Source organism: Cariama cristata, unplaced genomic scaffold (assembly GCF_000690535.1).
Source record: "Cariama cristata isolate BGI_N322 unplaced genomic scaffold, ASM69053v1 scaffold2755, whole genome shotgun sequence".
In the NCBI taxonomy this organism is placed as follows: domain Eukaryota; kingdom Metazoa; phylum Chordata; class Aves; order Cariamiformes; family Cariamidae; genus Cariama; species Cariama cristata.
The window spans coordinates 34,658-54,049 of record NW_009619055.1 but is presented as its reverse complement, the minus strand read 5'-3'; the positions used below and the strand labels follow the sequence as shown (position 1 = coordinate 54,049).

At 43.3% G+C, this 19,392-nt stretch overlaps 1 protein-coding gene across 2 annotated transcripts in view; it reads right to left on the bottom strand.

The window, feature by feature from the left end:
• Positions 1-19,392, bottom strand: part of TRPM8 (transient receptor potential cation channel, subfamily M, member 8) — a 41,098-nt gene that overhangs the window by 6,116 nt on the left and 15,590 nt on the right. For both annotated transcript variants that reach the window (XM_009701087.1, XM_009701088.1), the window contains exons 9-20: positions 17,354-17,456; positions 16,265-16,383; positions 15,655-15,945; positions 14,446-14,541; positions 13,421-13,550; positions 10,911-11,056; positions 10,042-10,154; positions 9,350-9,566; positions 5,691-5,782; positions 4,501-4,642; positions 2,890-3,061; positions 2,472-2,649 (exon numbers count right to left, since the gene is read on the bottom strand). In XM_009701087.1, coding sequence (XP_009699389.1) covers positions 2,472-2,649; positions 2,890-3,061; positions 4,501-4,642; positions 5,691-5,782; positions 9,350-9,566; positions 10,042-10,154; positions 10,911-11,056; positions 13,421-13,550; positions 14,446-14,541; positions 15,655-15,945; positions 16,265-16,383; positions 17,354-17,456 — 1,799 coding nt within the window. The remainder of the gene's footprint in view (positions 1-2,471; positions 2,650-2,889; positions 3,062-4,500; positions 4,643-5,690; positions 5,783-9,349; positions 9,567-10,041; positions 10,155-10,910; positions 11,057-13,420; positions 13,551-14,445; positions 14,542-15,654; positions 15,946-16,264; positions 16,384-17,353; positions 17,457-19,392) is intronic.

Here is a 19,392-nt window from a genome sequence, read left to right as displayed (position 1 = left end):
AGAAATTTGAAAATGGGCAGAAGACAGTAGAAAAAAAACCAACCCTGAAGTTACAAATAAACCAGAAAAAAAAGTAACAGGGAGAAAATACTCCACATATTTTCACTACCTTAGCTCTAGGCAATTTCTTCCAGCCTAGACACACGAGAACAGGATGCTTCTTTGCAAGATACTGTGTCTCATTAATTCATCAGCTAACTTTTTTCTAAGCAAAAAAAAAAAAACAACCACCACAAAACAGGAAAAACACACACTCTAAAAATAGAACATTTACAAAAAATGAAAAGCTCCTGAGATTTTTAGTAGAGGCATTAAGAATGCTCCAGGTATGGATCAAACCTACTGTACTAAGCACTGTACGAACCCAGCAAAGCAACAACCACAAAAGCAAACAGCTCACAGACTGCCTGACCTTTCATTGCTGACATTAAACAGCAGATGGATGCTTCCAAAAAGTCTGTGTTGAGATCCTAACAGATCCTTAAGCGAGATAAGCTAAAAGCTTCACTTGGTAGAAATTATCTTTTGTTTTAGAAGATAAATACAATCTTGAATTTCAGAAGTATCTAAAACGTAATATTCACACTTTTCAGCTAATGCATACTGGATGCAAAGAAAAAGTTGGATTCTCTGTTGTTAAAATTAATATAGAATTCTAATTACAACACACAGAGACACCGATCGGACTGGTGTCTAACAGACAGCAGCATTATTAAAGACTGACAAATACTATGGACACACTAGTCACAGGAGGAGCCACCACAGATTTCACACATTTCTAACTGTATCAAGAAAAAACCCTCTGGGATTGCCGTTTGCCCGCTGGGCTTCCTGACTTCAGTACGATCCAGTGCTCCTGATTAAGTCGTTCAGTCTATTGTTAAAATGAACTACGCAAAGCTCCGAGAGTGTCGTTAGACTATTCACATTAAGTCCTTCCATGTAATAAGCTGAACTGGCAAAAATTAGGTTTTTACCAGCATAAACTACAGCATTTACCATCAGGTGCTGTTAAAATAAGTGTTCTAACAAATATCGAAGGCTTCTAGGGTAGAGCTGGCTTACTGCTGTATTTTCCTTGATAAATGTGAATTGCTTTCACCCTTTCTAGGGAGTATAAGCATTGTCTTCTGTCCCCAGGTCCTGCGTGGGTTAGCAAAATGCACGTACAATAAACAGATATACTGCATCAGTCCTAGCTGCCTTGTCAAAAAATCTGTTTCTATCTGGTTTTGGACCACAGCTCAGCATGGCAAGAAAGATTCAGAGCAGAGGGGAGAGCGGATCCCAAAGCTGAGGTGTTCTCAACTCATCACACTGATACACCTCATCTCAGGCCAGGAAGAACTGGCACTGTCATTCGGAAGGGAGATCCTCTTGAAGCAAACCAAGAGTCCTTCACAGTTCTCATAAATATTCTTATTGCCAAAGCAAATTCCTGCCAAGGTACCATCAAAACCACACAAACATAGCAGACCGCAAGAATGATGCCCAGGGGTTGTAATTTTGTTACGCTGCAAGGGAGTATAAAGCAGAAAAGCAGCAGGGCTGGAAAGAACAGAGCCACAGCACCCATCCAACTGTATTCACGAGTCAGAAGTGAGACAGGGGGGCAACACGCTCCCGAAGTCTCATAAAAAAAAGACTTCCCATTATTAACTTTGTGGCAGAGCTTGCAGTATAAACAAAGATTTCTGGAAGAAGCTGAAGAAATTTTTTTTTTTTGGCAAATCAGTCCTGGCTATGTGATACAGTCAGCAGTTACCAGCACCACATTTCAGGTGTCTGATCCATCAGCATGGTGTAACACCTTACAAGATGCCAGAAAAGGCCTCCTGACTGGTAGGCCCACAGACAAATTACCATATAAAACCAGAGGTGATGGCATTGTTCAAGACCAAGTCCTTTTGTATGGCCCAAGGAGATGCAGCCCATTGCCTGTGGTGTAAGTCAGAACAATAAATAGCGAGCGGTAACAGACTCATCACCACACAGCAGTTCTGGTTAATAAAACCACAGTGTCATAAAAAGACTGCAATAATAACTCATTTATTCAGCCTAGCAAGGTCAGTTGCACAGCAACTCATACTTGGTAAAGCACTGACCCAGCTATCACCCCCTGTGTGAACCACAGGGGTTCGTACTAAGCCCACTGTGCAAAGGATGTATAGAGGAGGAGTAGAAGGACAGGCAGCAACCGAGCCCTAGGACATTGTACCAGTTTTGATCAGACTGCTGTGAGAAATGCTGAATAACCTTGCCTTGGTTCACCTTCTCACATCACACCCTCAACTTGAGAGGTCTCTTTCAAGCTGGGAACCCTGTCCAGACTACTCCCAGCAATTCCTCTGCAAAAGACACAGGCAGGGTCCAAGGGCTGGCTTTCTGCTGTTTTCCAGGACTTCATTCCCTTCCTCAGAGAGATACTGATACAGAGATCACAAGCAAGCGATTGCTCCTTTATTACGTACCCAAACATAGCCACGAGCAGGTTCACAAGGAGGATGTTAGTTGAGAGCATGTAAATGCAGACAAGGGGAATGGTAATCCACTCTGGGAAGCGGGGTTGGTTGTTGGCATCCACCTCCACGCACAAGGGCTTGGACTCGTTCCCAGAAGTGGTGCAGCGGTCAAAGTTGTAGGTGGTACCTCAGAGGGCGAGAATGGAGAGCAAACAGTGAGCCCTCTCCCCCTCTTTCTGTTGGGATCAGCTCCAGGTACTTCCACCGACCACAATACGTGTGGCCTCCTCCTTCCCTGCCTCCCCATCAGACATAAAAACTTGCCTTGTTACTGCTTGGAGGAAAGGGGTCAACACAGGACTGGACAACCACTGAAAGGACAGAGCCTTCCACCCACCCCGGAAAGATTCCCACAGAAGATAGCTACCATCAACATCATCAGGGTACTGGCCAAACATTGCCAGGTACGGCTCGTAGATGACAGATCGAAATATCCACTCCCAGCGGTGCTCATTCTTCCTCAGGATGCCTTGTCTGGCCACTCCAAAGGCCACCATCCACACAGCGAAGAGGAAGAGGAAGAAAAAGACATCTATCATCTGAAAAAGGGCAACAAACGCACGCATCAGGGCCCCACAGTATGCCTGTTGCAAGCCACACGTGGCTTTTCTCCCTCCCTGATTTGATATTAAGGTGGAGAGCAAATATTAGAAAAGCCTCCACAAGTTAGCACCATTTTAATGCACATTTTCAGATCACTGCTCCATAGATTTACAGTCACCAACACACATATGCAAAGAATTGACCGTTCCCACTCAGGGAACTTCAACGATGTTCACACAACCATAAAACCAAGGCACATTTCAGAATATAGGATATCCCCCAGGACATCAGACAGGCTCAACCCACAAAAGGCAGATCCACATACAAAGATTATTTATGCAACAACTGTAGCTGCAGACCCTGCAGCTGAGTGTCAGGTGAAAGCAGCCACCGCTTCTGAAAGTGCCACTCTGGATAGCATCAAATCAGCATTTATTAGTCCAGACACTCTGGCTAACAGTTTTGTGACTTTCTAGCTCTTAAGAGTGTACAGGTAACTCAAGACTGGTAATATCCCAGCTGAGCTTCCCCATTAGTTGCAGACCCACCTCCACCAAGATCTGTCCTTCCACTACCCCAAGTATCTTTACTATTAGACTTACTCAAAAAGTCATCCCTTTTGAAGAAGGCCAAACAAGAGAAAGACGTACAGGGAACAATCCTGTGTTGTTGCTTCCATATCACAAGGTACTCCAGGACCAGGTAATCTCTAGACTTCAGCTTTGCAGCAGTGGTACATGGCAAAATAAAGGCTTTCTGGGTAAGCTGCAGACCATGCTGTTACTCCCATTGTAACCACACAGCTGGTTTTTAAATTTCATATACAAGACTGGCTCTGGGTGACACCCACAAATTCAAGCAGACGTACTCCAGCTCTCCAATGCTCCTCATTCCCACACCTCCAGTAAGCCACATCTGAGTTATATGGAACCCCACTCTCTCCCTATTACCTTTCCCAGTCTGCTAGCAAACATCCCCTCCAGCTACAAAGGACAGAATTACCCGGCCACTCCATGAGAGGCTCCTCACCACCCGCTTCTCCAGTTACTTGTGTGATGGATGCATGGAAGACAGAAATCCGCCTCCTATACCATTTATCATGATTGCCTTGTTTGGGGAACGCTCATGTGAGCAACAAGAGTGATGGAATATACCACTGAAACATTTGAGACACGGAACACAAAAGCTACCAGGAAACAAATTTCTTTGTCTGTTCTTTAGACTGATCTTTATTGTCTCCCTGTGCGGAGGAAGAGAAAAAGGCCCTGCTCTTAATTAGGTCCCATTTAAATCTTAATTAAACCTGTTTAGCAGATTTAAGAGAAGGAGAGAACTTGCTGCCATCATCAGAACAGTGGTGATTTTCACTCTTGAGGGAAAAAAAAAGTGTCACATCATTTATTTAGACTCTCTTGAATAGCTGCCAGAATCTTACCATCCTCTGCAGCATAATAATTTTGGGTCCTAGATTCCTGCTAACTGTGAAAATATGGATCAGCCTCAGAGTGAAAACTATGTAGTCCAAACAGAAGATGACTCTCCCAGAATACCAAGAGCTTTCATCGGATGAGTGAAGCCTGATGGAGACAGCAAGAGAAAGTGAAGAGAAGCGTTGGATAAAGCATGCAGAAATCAGGTCAAAATACAGTGAAAGGGCAAGTGGAAAGCGAGTAACTGGAAACCAGAGCACAGCTATCCAGGGCCCCATGCCTTCTCCCACCCACTCCCAGCTGATGACTGGTGGTAGGACTGGTCAATGCACACCTTGTTTACACCCTTCCTATCTCAGCTACATTGTCGCTGTGTCTCCTCTTCCCCTCTAAAACAATTAAGAGCAAAGAAATTTTGTACCTTTAGCTGCTCTCACAGCCCTCCGAAAACATCACAGTGCAATGACCGCTCTGCTGCACTGAGGCAACAAGAACTAAGTCACAGTTGACTGAATCATTACATCGTAAAATGTGCTTCCATTATTTCTTTGTCATGGTTGTTAACTCATCCATTCATGTAAAACAGCTTACGTGAGCTAATGACATTCTGTTAGACTGCTGTACGTACAATTACAGTCCCCTGAAATACAACACACTAAAGCTCAAAGAGTCCAGATTACCATACTAAACAGTCAATAATAGCAGTCAGGGAAAATCTCAAAGGAGTTCTGACTCTCTGTGATATTAACCATCTTACCCTGCAACTTCGCCTGATATGCTTCATAAAGCCAGTCTTGAAGGCACGGTCATGAAACCTAAGCCTACTTCAGTCATCTAAACGTGCTCATCCAAACCTAAGCATTAAGAAGGGCTGTCCTGCTGGCCCAGAAAGATCCGAGTTTAGGAAAGCCACCTTTCAGCCCAGGGCTAGATTCAACTTCCATGAAACAAAACCCAGGAAATATTACATGCAGGTGTTCCCTTTATTTTCTTTCACTTTATTTATCATCACTTTTTTTTCTTTCTTTATTTGCTTTTACAGATTGAGAGTCAAGACTTGATAGTATTTGGGGCCTTCCTAAAGAACAGGGAGTTTCATGAACATGTCATTTCCCAAAATCTCACTACAGGTTGTAGCCAAAACCTAGAAAGGAAGCAAAACCATACCATGGCCCCAAGAAAAGATACTACTCACCTGAACACAATCCCTGCTATGAAGTAGAAGATTGCTAGTGTATCCATAACATTCCACAGATCTGAGAAATACTTACTGCCGTTCATGTACCACTGGGAAGGAAAAAGAGCATAAAGTAACCACCACACAGCCCTGGCCAGTGACACAGGCACCTCATCGATCTTCCCCATCTCTCTCCCCACTGGATGTCCTCCTGGGTAAATATTCCACCCACTGCAATAGTAAGGATAATTTCCTCGTCCAATTAATTTTTTTGTCACACATAATAGGTACACCAGAGTTCAGATTGCTTTTCATTTCCCCAAAAGGAGGGGTTTTAACATATCCAGCAATGCCAGAAATCACTGGCAACATGTTTTTACTACGAGGACTACGGGTCAAGATTTTCTATGTTTAGAGCTCCTCCCTTAACACATTTTCTCTGGCAGTCCAGATGCCCTAAGCTAATGCTTTCACACTGGGACCAGTTAAGCACATCGGTGACACAAACACTGCACCACAGCGCAGGTTACTGTGCTCAAAGGAGATAATCCAACCACACGCATGCTTGTGCATGGGGAAAAGAAGGAAGTCCTGACAAGAGCCCAGACTGATGTGTTTTGTGCTCACGTGTGCATACACATGCTGCCAGGGGACCTCAGGGTAGGTCATGGTAAGCTCCAGCAGAACTGCTGTCAAACAGGTCACAGGAGTCTCGGTGTGACCCACTAACAGCAGATCAAACACTGAGGGAGGGCAGGAGGGTCACTGTTTCGGGGTAGCTGAAGTATTCTGGCTTCTCTTTCTTCAAAGAGCTCATTTGGTAATCTGTCCCTGGCTAGATACACACGCTTTTGATCAAAGACACAGATTTAATTTATTCTTTTAATTACCTGGCTCTCCATTTCTGAATTGCAAGTCTAGTGAGAATCTCTGCCTGTTCCCAGACTGACTGGTGCTGCACCCTGGATCCAAAGTTTGTGCAAGAGCCAACTTCTGGATCCAACTCAGAGATGACTCATTAGGACAAGTAGTTTAACCAGGAGAAACCTCTGCCAGGCCTGAAGAAATAGTCTCTGAATCATAATTCTTTTTCATTTTCATTGAAATAATCAAAGCTTACTAGAGTACTGATCAGCGAATCTCTCTCTAACTGGCATATCCAAGGAAGGCAATTCTGCTCTCGGTACTTTTACAGGAAACAGAGATCGAGGGGAGTTTTCTTCTAAATGAAGAAGAAGCTCTAAGTAGAGAGCCCCACTTCGTTATTCCAGTTGCATAATTGTTGCATTTTTTTCACAGGATGGGAAGCATTGCTAAAGGCAGAGAGTTGTGGCAGCTACCAGGGGATCAGGCTCAAGATATTACCAGACATTATTTCAGCATCTTGGGACCCACACACACCTTGCTTACTACTTCACGTACCAAAGGTTGAGCACTGAGTGAGGACAGCATGTCTGACATCCACGACATTGGATAGTAACTCCCTAAATCAAACGTAAGTTGTCTTGCTACACGTGATAGTGAAGAGGTGTTTTATGTGAACAGCTAGACGCATATGGTTCAAATGCCTTTCACAAAGCAATAAGCATATCACTGCACTACAGCTGTATTAAATGCAGTAGGTTTAAGCCTGATGCCTCTTGTATTAAGGGCACAATTGTGGATGAAGGAAAGGAAAGAAGTTTTGGTCTAAAGCAGAAAGAGAGAAAACAGAGGCAAATGTGTGTAAACAAGTGAGAACAACTGAGATTGCAGCGCAGTTCAGTCCTTGAAATATCAAGCACTTCCCACCGCTAAGAGTTAACGTGCACAAAGGTTCTGTTCAGATTCTTTCTCCATTTGACGGAGGTCAAACGGGGCTTTTCTGCACACCCCACAAGTCTACCAACTCACCTGGCTGGAGACTACATCCATGTGGCTAAGAAGATAGCAGGAAAAAGGCATCTCCGATTTCACTATTGCCATGACAGCTCTAAATGGGATATGAGAAAGTAGCTCCGGCTAGTTAAATATCTCTAGGACCACCAGAAGTGAAAAAAGGGCCGAGCCAGTGGCTTACAGGCTCAGATACAGTTCAGTTCTCCTCAACGGTGAAACAATCTGCTTTAGATTTGGAACAATGTCTAGTAAGCTGTCACTTCCACAGACACACCAAACTCTAATCAGAGCACTGATTTCTCCCCAAAATTAGTTATCTGACCGCAGCAGCTACAGTGGGACCCCAGGCAACATTACTCTTACTTTTCCATTGATGTGAAAACAAAATCTGAGACATCCCTCTTTTTTTTTTAAATATTAAGGACACAGATACTATTTTGACCGCAGATTTAGACCAACGCACACACACTCTATCTCAGAGGAAGCCAGGGAGAAAGTTTCCTGAGAAGCTTAGAGGACTGGGACACTGCCCTGTGTTCTGTTCCTTAGCAAAATAGGTTTGAAGCCAGGACACTGGCTTACAGTAACTTTAGATCTTCAATTAGTTTTCTGGTTTAGCTGCCTCCACTCCCACAATCAAACTGGTGCTGTCTGGCCACCAATTAATAAGACTACTGGGATCTGAAGCTGTTCTACCTGCTCAGGGTAGTGAGAAATCGTGACAGCGTTAGGAAAAAAAAGTTCCTATCCCTAAGGCTTTGCCCAGGACTTTTGCTGGGTACACACGGGAAGTGCAAGGACAGGTCCAGAGACACCAGAACCTAAATCAGCATTAGCATTTTCATTGCAACAGAGTCTTTTACTTTTCCCCCATTTTCCTTAGCAAGTAAAGTTGCCTTAAATAGGGTACCACCTTGACTATTAAAAAGGAAAAAGACCACACAGCAAGTTAAGCACAGTAACTTCAACACTCAGCAACGTCATTTGAGCTCAGGGAAGAAATGTTATTGCAGGGTGGTCTAATCCAGCAGATCACCCACAGACACTCATGTGGAGACTAATGCCTTACAGGACAATCAGAAAGCAGCATCACAGTGAAACCACACACCAATTTCCCCAGCACCTTCCCACTGTTCGGAACACCGACTGGTAGAGACCAGCTTGCCTGAAAACCAACATATTTCATCTGACCCCTTACATATGAACTGAGAAGAATATCAACTATGTAGCTGGCTATAACGGCAGTCCCGTATGCTGTTCCCACACTACACCAGCACAAGCAATGCAGGCAGACCAAAGCTGGTCCTTGGGATGTAAAACTAGCAAAAAAAATGTATTTACAATTAAAAGATAAACAGAAATACATAATATGTTGCTTACTGGTCAAAAAAAAAAGGGGGGGGTGGGATGTGGAGAAGATCGGCAGGAATCACTTGATCTAGAGGTATGCACCCAAATAAATGTGTTATATCTAATCTATTCTCAACTCCTTTGGCAACTGAAGCCAAGCATTCCTGAGAAATATCTCCACTGGCATCAGCTTACCCACACAGCCTCAAAGTCAATGCACATCCCTCTCGGTGCATGGACACTGCAGCTATTGGGGTACAAGTAGGAATTAAACATCGGGGAAAAATAAAAAATATTCATTGTGCCTTGAGTTGCCTGAGCACATCTCCCAAGAATTGGTTCCACTGTAACTCAGAAGCAGCTCGCACTGGCTCACAGTACTAGGAGGGGAAAAACTACAAGGCTTTTAATCTAGCACTAAACATTTTTGGTCTGCAAGCGCTGCCTACTTGTCTCACTTCATCACAAAGCAGAATGAAGACCAGCACATAAAGGATCATCTCCAGGACAGTAGGTTCCTTCTGGAAATCCATAAGCAATACGTAGGCGAAGAGCAGCAGGAAAGCAATGTAGAAGATGACGTTCCAGGAGAAGACCACAAAGGGGGAAGTGAAGAAAGACACATAATACAAGAAGAGTTTCTTAGTCTTCTCCACAGGCTTTTTCCTGAAGAATTAAAAGAGGGAAAAGGTCTCAAAGCACAGCTTTTACGCCTGGAAACACTTGTGCTCTTCATCAAAGTCAAAATGAAAAAGGTGCAAAGTCTGGCACAGGACATCAGTTTAAAGGCAATGCCATTCTGCACCCACTGACTTCAGGCACACAAGTAAATTGGCACATCTTAACTCCAGATCAGAGAAAGGATGTCATCTATCAAATGCTCATTCAGGCATTAAATATCTTTATTTGAGAGCGATTGAACACTGGGATAGGTTCCCCAGAGTGGCTGTGAAGTCTCCATCCTTGGAGATACCAAAAACCCAACCAGACACAGTCCTGGGCAACCTGCTCTGGTCGACCCTGCTTTGAGCAGGGGGTTGGACTGGATGATCTCCAGAGGTCCCTTCTGGCCTGAATCGCCCTATGTTTCTATGATTAATTGATTTGCTTTGCTTCTACTAATGAGAAACCAGCTGATTACCTGAATGAGATGAAACCACAGCCTATTAAAGGGAAAAAGAACAGACACAATATAATCTTCCAGTTCTTAGTATCTCTTGAAATTTCTCCATACCACTGCTTGGAAAGGAAATTCTGCAGGGAAGAAGAAAATATCCTCATTTGTTCTAACAGCAACAAAAAACCCCAGGAATGCTATTAGAGGACATTTGATTTAGTGAAAACACCCAAAACTTTGAGATTTCAATCAAAATAAGTGGGCTTCCTGTTTCAACAATACAGAAAGCTTTCTGCATCAGTAACAGTGTACCGGTTCCTTAGTCCAGCCGTCCTCCAGTCTACATGAGAAGGAGTACAAAATGAGGCTGAGCAGGATCTGACCTGATTTATAAAGCATTTTATGCTGGGCAATACATCCACACTGTGCACACACAGGAATTGTGCCAAGGGATAAGTTACTTCAGGCAGTCTTTATCACCCAGCTCATTATGATTTACAGCTCTAAATCAAGTCTTCCCCTCCTGACTTAGCATTTGCGGGCAAATCGGTCACCTCTTAATTCAAGAAGAGGAGCCACACAGCCTGTCCCCCACCAGCCACAGTCAGTGCTCTCCAGGATGCATTTCACAGCACAGCAGACACTGGTTCTGTGAGCCACTGCAGGACACAGCTACGCTGCCATCGTGCAAAGCCTGGTGTTCGCAGAGTTGGGAAACCTCCGCCAAAGGCTCTCACTTCCACGAGAACAGCACCTGACCATTGGCCTTTCACAGACTGTTCACGCAGATGCAGTATTTTCACAGCAAGAATATTCACACTTTTTTTTTTTTTTAAGCTGTCCAGATCACAAGAATTACAGTGACCTGTGCACCTTCTTTTCACTGACGTTACCTGTACGCCTGGCTGTGCAATGAACTGCTGGTCTTTAGCTTCCACTGCTAGTTCCAGACAATTGCTCCCTCCCCAGGCTTCACAGGAATAAGTCATCAGCTGCTCAGCGAGATCTTCGTCACTGCTGTAGCACTCGGTGAACAGTTCTGGAGGAAAGAGGCAGCCCCACACTGAATTCCAACTTCAGACTCAATTTCTCACAAACTAAGGTGCAATTGTCTTCAGTGACTTCCAAAGTATAATATTTGCAATATTAAAGCATGCAGACACAAGAACTCTTTCCACATTTTCAGCGTAGTAAAACAACACATGCATTGCTTTACAAGCACACTTGCATGTCTGAAGCTTTCATACAAAATTCATGCCTGGGTGGAAAACTGTAATGCTAAATCAGCTCACACAGAGACAGTATTGAGTTCTGCACTAAAAAACTGAATTAAAAATATGAACAACTTCTGCTCAAATGACTCAGTATATTTGCTTGTTTCATCTTTTTATTCATTTAGCACTGATCTAATCGCTTATAGTCAGTCTCAGTAGTTCCATTTTAACAGTAAGGTTGAACAACAAGGTCAGGATCCGATGCTTTTTCACTGGCAAACATAGTAGTTTTAGAAGAGCCACAAGCATCTTATTTTGCCCATAGATTTTTGCCACTAGAGTGAAAAATTATTTCTCCTTCCAGCTCGGGACGTTTCCCACTTGAAGGCAGTTCTGTTGGTGTGTCTGTGACAGAGCATAACTGCCCTGAAGAGCGATCCAGCCTTTTATAAAACACACCAGACTTCACTAGAAGCTCTTCTCTCCAACAGCACGTTTTCCCAGGCATTTCACAAACAGCTGTGTTACCATAACCGCGAGGACGCCCACATACAGCAATAAAGTAGGAGATACTTTCTGGTAACAAGCAAGATATTTTCAGCGTGGCCTTGTGCCACTCCTTAGTAGATAGTGAAATGGCTTTACCGATAAAAACACAAATAAAAGTAAGGCTCAAGTTCAACAGGTCAATCTAGTCTCCATTAGCCCCAGAAAAGGAACAAACATCGTCTGCTTTTAGCAGCAATAAAACAATATCCATCTGTGGAGATTTTCAAGATTTGGCTAAAAGAAGCCACAACTGAACTAATTTAGTCCTGGTGGTAACACTACCTCAATGAGAAGATTGGACTAGAGGTCTCCAGAAGCCCTTCCCAGCAACATTTCTGTGGTTTCCCTATTCAACGTGCAGGGCTATTGCACTTGAACTGTCGCCCGACCTGACTTACGGGGATGCCAGCAGATTGTCGGGCAGCGGTGCAGTCACAGATCCACTGTTTTCTGCATCAGGCAAGAGAACAAGGCTATAACCTGCAATAAAGCCCCAGAGGCAACACTCTAATGTATTTCCTTCCAAGTTTAGGAACCAAGGTCCTGTTCCACAGGGAAGTTTGAATTTGTTAGTTGTGGGTGCTACAAACTAATCCCTGCCCTGGTATCTGTCAGCTGTGCTGGTTTCCATTAGCATGTTTCTCTGAATAATTTGCAGGATAACTAGACACTGAGGAAACATCAGCATTATTGCTCAGGAAATGGAAGTCCTAAAAAAAACTCAAAACATCCCTCTGCTCTCCTGTCACCCATTACCCTCATTAAATAAGAAACTATTGGTCACTTCAGCCCATGAGATCAAGGGCCCAATTCTGAATTATTGACAGTCCTTGCAATACAAGAAACTGAAGGTCATACAAAGAAAGAAAAATAACTGAGCTCGATCTGCGTTCTCAGCAAGTGACAGTATTGCTTGTCATCTTAGAATAAGCAAGGTATATGATTTTGCAGCTCAGGATTTAGGAATTCAATCCACCTTTTTACCTGCAATTTATTCTCACGCCCCAAAAGTACTCCTGCAAATTTGAAGGGTGGCTTCAAGAGAAAATCAACCTATTACCAGCACTCATGCAGAAAGCTTCTCTTATTTGATATTGTCCTTCCTATTTCTGGGCACCCTTCTTCTTCAGCCTTGCCATTAGGGCTAGGTAGCTTTTCTTCCCAATGAAAGGAATTCTCTACCCCAAAAAACCCCCGTAACACCCACTTTTGGAGGCAGGCTGTTCAGACAGCACACACAGTTTCTACTGAGAACAGATGGTGTGGAAGAGATTTCTGAGCAGTAAAAACCTATTTTGACATTCAAGGGAAGCATTTAATGTTGAATATCTAGTTTTCTAAATTAAGCTTTCTTTCTACTTCCTTTGGAGATGTCATTTCTCTCCTTTAAAATTCAGACTGGATTTCTGGGCAGTGTATTTCTGGCAAATTGAATAAATTATCTTGCCTTGCATTTTGCTGAACAAAACCAGCAGGGTTATCACTTTTGCTTTGCACAAAATAAAAACATCACTATGCAATCATTGGTACACACCAGACCTGAAGATCATTAAAACAAGTAATATTCCAAGAAAAGAAACAATTTCCTGATCTCTGACCCCTCCTATTAAATTTCTAAAGGACTTAAAGTAGGCACTTACCTACTGCTCTTGTCTCATACTCATTAGCGAGTTCCTCAGACTCACCGGCAGCATTTATATCATTCTTCACCTTCGCCATGCTTTTCAGGAGCTTACTGGCACCGAGGGCTGCCAAAGTGCAACCTCTGGTCTATGGAGAGAGAGTTAAGTCATGCAAAGCTCTCTGTGAAGGGAACATGATGTATTCTTTAAAAATTATCTCCCTTTCTTTGCAGCTGCTCAGTTCCCAGTCAATATTGGGAAATGAACATACAGTTCACACAAAACAAATGGTAACCATCACTGTACTGGTCTGATAACAACTTTGTGACCAGTCTGAAAAGGCCTTGTATTTAATAGTTATGTATCAGCTTTGAATCTCCGGCTGAAGATTCACCAAAGAGGGTCCGCTCTGTCACAATCTACACTACCATTTTCACTGTCCACCAGTCTGGACCAGTTGGATGTACCCAGAACTGCCCAGACTACGTTAGTCTGTTCCAATCAGAACATCTACACGTGCAGGGAAGAAGCACTCTGTTTTGGGCACACAGACCAACGTGCACCCACAGGTACAGGGAAGAAGCACTCCATTTCAAACACGAAGACGTGAGCAGGAGCATCCGATAGCTTTGCTTGCATTGGCCTCGCATTTACAGTCTGTGATTTACGTATTTGATACAACCACCGCTAAATGCACTGTCTAAACAAAATTAGAAATGGTTTTCAATCAAATACCTGGGATCAGAGCACATCCATATTGTGGAGTGGGTGGGAACTCAGCATCCAAGATGAGAACATACAACCATAGGTAAATGCTAGCTTGGACTGCTGACTCACACATGACATTAGGAAAGGAAAGTATGAAATCCACACCCAAACACAAAATGGGTAATATTAAACCTACTTACAGAGAGTCATCTAGCAATTATCTCTTGTGGTTTTGCGTTTGAAGATGGATCCAGAGCCTTCAAAGGCCTACAAATCAAAGGCAAGGAACACCACTATACTCTTTGCAAAGAGGAATAAAGGCACATTCAACTTACTTGCTCCCAAATGACTTTAGACAACTCTTTCTTGTTCTGAAGAACTGACCAAATAAAGAGAGCTTGCAACGGGTGCCTTGTGATAGGGCACTCATCCTGAAAGAAAGAGCAACAACTCCTCAGAGCTAAGCTCACCAAACTGTTTGCAGCTGGAACAAATCCTAGCCTGCCACTCTCCTGGTTTCATATTTTCTTCATTTTACAGTCAGCCCACCAACCCTGTCTCTCGGCTCTCTTGCACTTGTCACACACTAATGTAAGTTACGTTATATTTTATATTTCTATTAAAGCCTTTTATTTTCCTATTTGATGTGGAAGAATCAGCCTCCCTGTTTTTCCTCAAGTTGGCATTAAAGGACATTTGGGTCAAAGCCACTTTCTGCTTTAGCCCATGCAGTTCAGATAGCCTCATTCACAGCTTGATTTTGTGCTTAGAGAACACAGATTAACATGCTCTAAAAGGAATACTACCTTTGTACCAATATGCCTTTTGTGTTTAAGCAAGACCCTGAACTTCACAAAAAACTTAGAGAGGAATTTCTATACCGGCATCTTCTTTGCATTCAAGCAATTAGCACGTGGGGCTGGCAAAGCCATCACAAAATGACTCCTGGGCAACAAAACTTTAAGAACCACAAGCTTTGGTGTAAACTCTCAAAGCTAACCACTGTTTTCAAACCAAGCTTCCCCTGAATGTCATGTGTTGCATTGCATCTCTGAAGTCAACAACCGATTGCAAAAGTTGCTTATCTGATGCCTGAGGTCCAGTTTTGAAACTCAGATCTGATCTGATGTCTGGACTTACTGTGGTCTGGTTCTACCTGACAATGAAATGAAGTCCAGAAGGTGCCTGACACCCTTGCAAGAAGCAAGGTTTAGCATACAAGAGTCTGTATCAAAATATAAGAGTCCAAACTTATGCCGAGCTGGCACCTCTGTACCAGACTCTGAATTTATATTGGTATAATTTAGAAGCATAGAGCATTGATTGTTCTAATAGAAAATATTTTAACTCAACACCCAAATAAACTCATCCGTTTTTCTTGTAGTTAAATGATCCTTACAGGCATTTGTAAAATGGGGCGGCATATTAAATGTTAACCAAGGCTGAGATTGTTAAAGAAAATCCTGCTATACTAGAAACAAAACATAATTTTTGTTTTTTCCTTTCAGGGGACACACAGCAGAATCAAACTGTTCATCACTTACTGAAAGATGTATCTCCGTTTCATCCTTGCTATTCTTGTCATCTCTTTTGAGACCTCTTCGGAAGTCTTCAACCATCTTCCACACAAATGTGAGGAGGGCATCGTTATAAGAGTTCTTTGCAATCTGCAGGTTCTTGAACACCAGGCTGCTGAAGTTGTTTGTGTACAGCTCTCTAAGGACCTCTGTGGTAAGGAACTTCCTCAGATTCAAGCCATTTTCCAGGAAGAGACGGACAAATTTGGGTCTGTCTTTCACTAGGGCTGTGAACATGACATCCTGTAGGTCAGCAGACTAGGAAGAAGTGGAAAAGCAAATATTAGGGAGCACGTGAGACACGTAAAGCTTACCTAAGAGTCTGAGACTTGTGGGTAACTGCCACATTTTCATCAGAATCAGTTTTTTCTGTATGCAATTGCCTTTGCTGGACAGCCTAGAGTACTTCTGGCATGGGCAAGTAACCTTTGCAATTGGTGATGTCAGTGCAAGGAGGAATAGACGCTTTTATCGTCACAGAGGTTGGGGTGCCGAGATAGTGGCTGCTGTTACCACATCTCTCTCCCCACTGCTCCCCTGTCCCATATCACTGTATGCAGACAGAAGTGCTCTGTACCTCCCAGTTTCGGTCGTTGGTGAAGATCTCATCACTGGCCAAGTCCAACTGGTTCCACTCCAGCAGTAGCTTCAGCTGCCCGTTCCAGTTATCTCTGTCATGTTCATTAGTGCTGAAAGCTGCAGAGGAGGAACAATCCTTTAGGCAAAAGACGAGAGACAGAAGAGCTTCCCGGCATACTTGTCTCTGCTTTTCACACTCTACCTGACAAGACCCCTGTCAAGTGTCTTTACCCAGACTCACGTGCATCTTCCTGATGGGGTTTTAGAGGATGCTGGAGGCTGAGAGACATATTTATGGTCCAATACAGGCCACAAACAAGCTGCTAGGAGCACCTCATCAACCAAAATCAGCACAACATTTCCTTCAGACTCCTCAGTGTCCTGCATCCTCTATACAAAACAAATTCTGCAGGATTCCCAGCGGGGCCCTATACAAGAAGCATCATGAGAAGCTGTGACATTTGCAGGCCTTCTCCATGCACAGACAGGAAAACGAGGTCAGCCCAGCAACCTTCTCTGAGTACCAGTTCTGCTCTGCCAGAGTAGAGTGCCCAGGTCTGAATTAGTCATGGTAGCAAGTCACTGGGATTTGAAAGAGTCAGGAGGCAGCCCTGTTAATCAACTGGATACTTCTCTCCCTGCTGAATGCCAGTCAAACCTCTTCAGTCCACATATATACCAAAAGATACCTGATTTTACACTGCAGGATGCAGAGTAATCCACTTCTGCAGTATAACCAGAAAAGATCCTTTTCTTGTCTTCCTGACACTCTGTTGTGTTGCATACCCGTGTGCTACTCTAAGATGTTATCCCAACATCCCTAAAGCTCTGCTAAATGCCTTGCAATTATCTGGACTGGGTTTTGATCTCACCCACACTAACAGATCCCATAATGCTTCTGCAGCCTGTCCACACCACTTCAGACAAAGACAAGCTCCACACTGTGGCAGGAGCTTAACTCTAGAGAGATGGCATCACTCTTAGGAAGGCTGTTCTAGAAAATAAATAGCCATCTTTTCCCATCTATTTAAAAAAAAAAAAAAAACAAAACCCAAAGCAAAACCGAATCAGAAAAACAATTACTTGCCTTTGTACAGAGCAAAAGAAATGGCATTGCTCACAATTTCATCTCCAGCTTCTTCTATTTTGATAACTGTCAGTAAATGAGGGTTCTCAAGGACTTCTTTGATCTACAAAAAGGAAAAGTTCCATTTCGAAGCAAACCTAGGCTGTTTAGTAGTTGATGTCCTAAAGCATCTTTAATAGGAGTTTCCCATCACATCGTAGCGAAGCTGCTTCTCAGTCCTATTTCCACATACAGTTAAAATTTAATCATGTCCAGACAGAAGTAGATAATGAGATTTATTTTAAAGTCACCAAAGTACAAGATTAATTATCCTCTGAACATACAACGAATAACTGTGATTCCCCTATGCAGAATATCATAACCAAAAAGATATAATCTCAGTAATTAGAAATTACTTACAAAGAAAAAACAGATTGTGACAGTGCAAGTTTCAACAAATGTCTACGAGTTTATTACAGAATAGTGTCTACCTCCTCGTGCTTTGTCAAACCAGAGATGATTTCTCACATAACCAAGCCTTACAAAGTTACTTTCATTCTAGCATACAGAAAATAAACCATTTTAGCCATTCTGGACTGCAGGAGGAGTTACGTTCCAAGGCAGCTCAGCAGAAGCTCTGAGGAGTGTGGCCAGATGACAAAACAAGGAAAAAAACTGCCTTCGGCAGCTCCACGCTCCCCAGTGCGGAGCTCCTTCTGGAAACCAGAAGCTCATGGTCTGCTCGGAGGGCAGTTGTTCCTTTTCAGGTTTGGATACCATAGCTCCCAGGCTGAAAGTGCAAGTTCGGACACGGTTTCTGCAGGGCTGTCTCTGCAAAATGCCATGCCTATTCCTTTTTCCTGTGAGCTTCTTGTTACAGAAGCAGAAAAAGGTTGAGGTTAGAAGACAGCTCTGGAGATCTAGTCTAAGCCCATCAAGTGGAGCAGGTTGCCCAGTGGAACTTGCAGGTTGTCCCACGGCCTCACTCTGTCAAGCTCTGACCAAAAGATGTGACTCAGGCCTTGCCAGAAACAACAGCTGCTTAAACTTCAATACCAGAAGTTTTGCCTGGTTTATATCAAAGAAGATACACACAAAAGTTTGAGGGTCTGAATTCTTCTCTGGGGCCTGCAAACAACTTGCAATGGTTTTAAAGCCATTTAAAAAAACAAGTTAGAGGTAGGGTGTGGAAAGCTGAGAGAAGGGGCCTTCAGTGTACAGGAAGCAATATAACATTTTCCATCCCCCATTATGAACTTCAACTGAGGTCTGAATGAATATGCAATCACTTCCCACTCCCTGCTCCCCACTGTGAGCATGGGTAGGAGATAATTAACCAAGAGAGGAAAACAGAAGCAGACTCCAGGATAAAGCATTGGGCAGTTAATTGAGAAAGTCAATTAGCTCAAGTTAATGGATTGTTCACTGAGCTGAAGTGTTCTTGGAACTAAGAGTTCTGAAAAATAACAAAACACTAAGATTGTTCTGGAGCTCCATTGTTTTCTGTCCCTACTAAGAAGGGCAGAAGTATATCTAAAAACAGGTCTACCTGAAGGTCAGGTAAGCAGAGGGTTACAACAGTTTCCTGAGACTGGCCCAAGCAACCCAAGACAGCAGATGCTCTCCTTACATCTCCAGTTTTCCCAGAAAACACTCTTGTAACAAAGAGTTACATATGGGATCACAATGGTGACTACATCCTGAAGGCTCTACCTCTGGTCAGAGGCAAAGAAGAGCAAAAGGAGAATTTGCTGCTGTTTGTACAGTGCTGTACCTTCACCCGCATCCCTGCACACGGTACGAGCAAGTCAATGCTAACAGAGTCCCAATGGAGATGGTGTAGGGATGCTGCCGTGCTGAAACACCGACCAGGTGAGCCTCTAGTCCTAAATGTCCTACTCCTGATCCATAAGGGAAATCTGTCCTGCCCGATATCTTAAGGCATGCAGGAAGGACAAGAACTTTTCGAACAAGTGAGAGAATCCTGAATTAGAATCGCTACCATTTGAAAGTTTATGAGGTAGCAGCAATAACCCTTTGTCTCTGAGCAATTCAGCAGG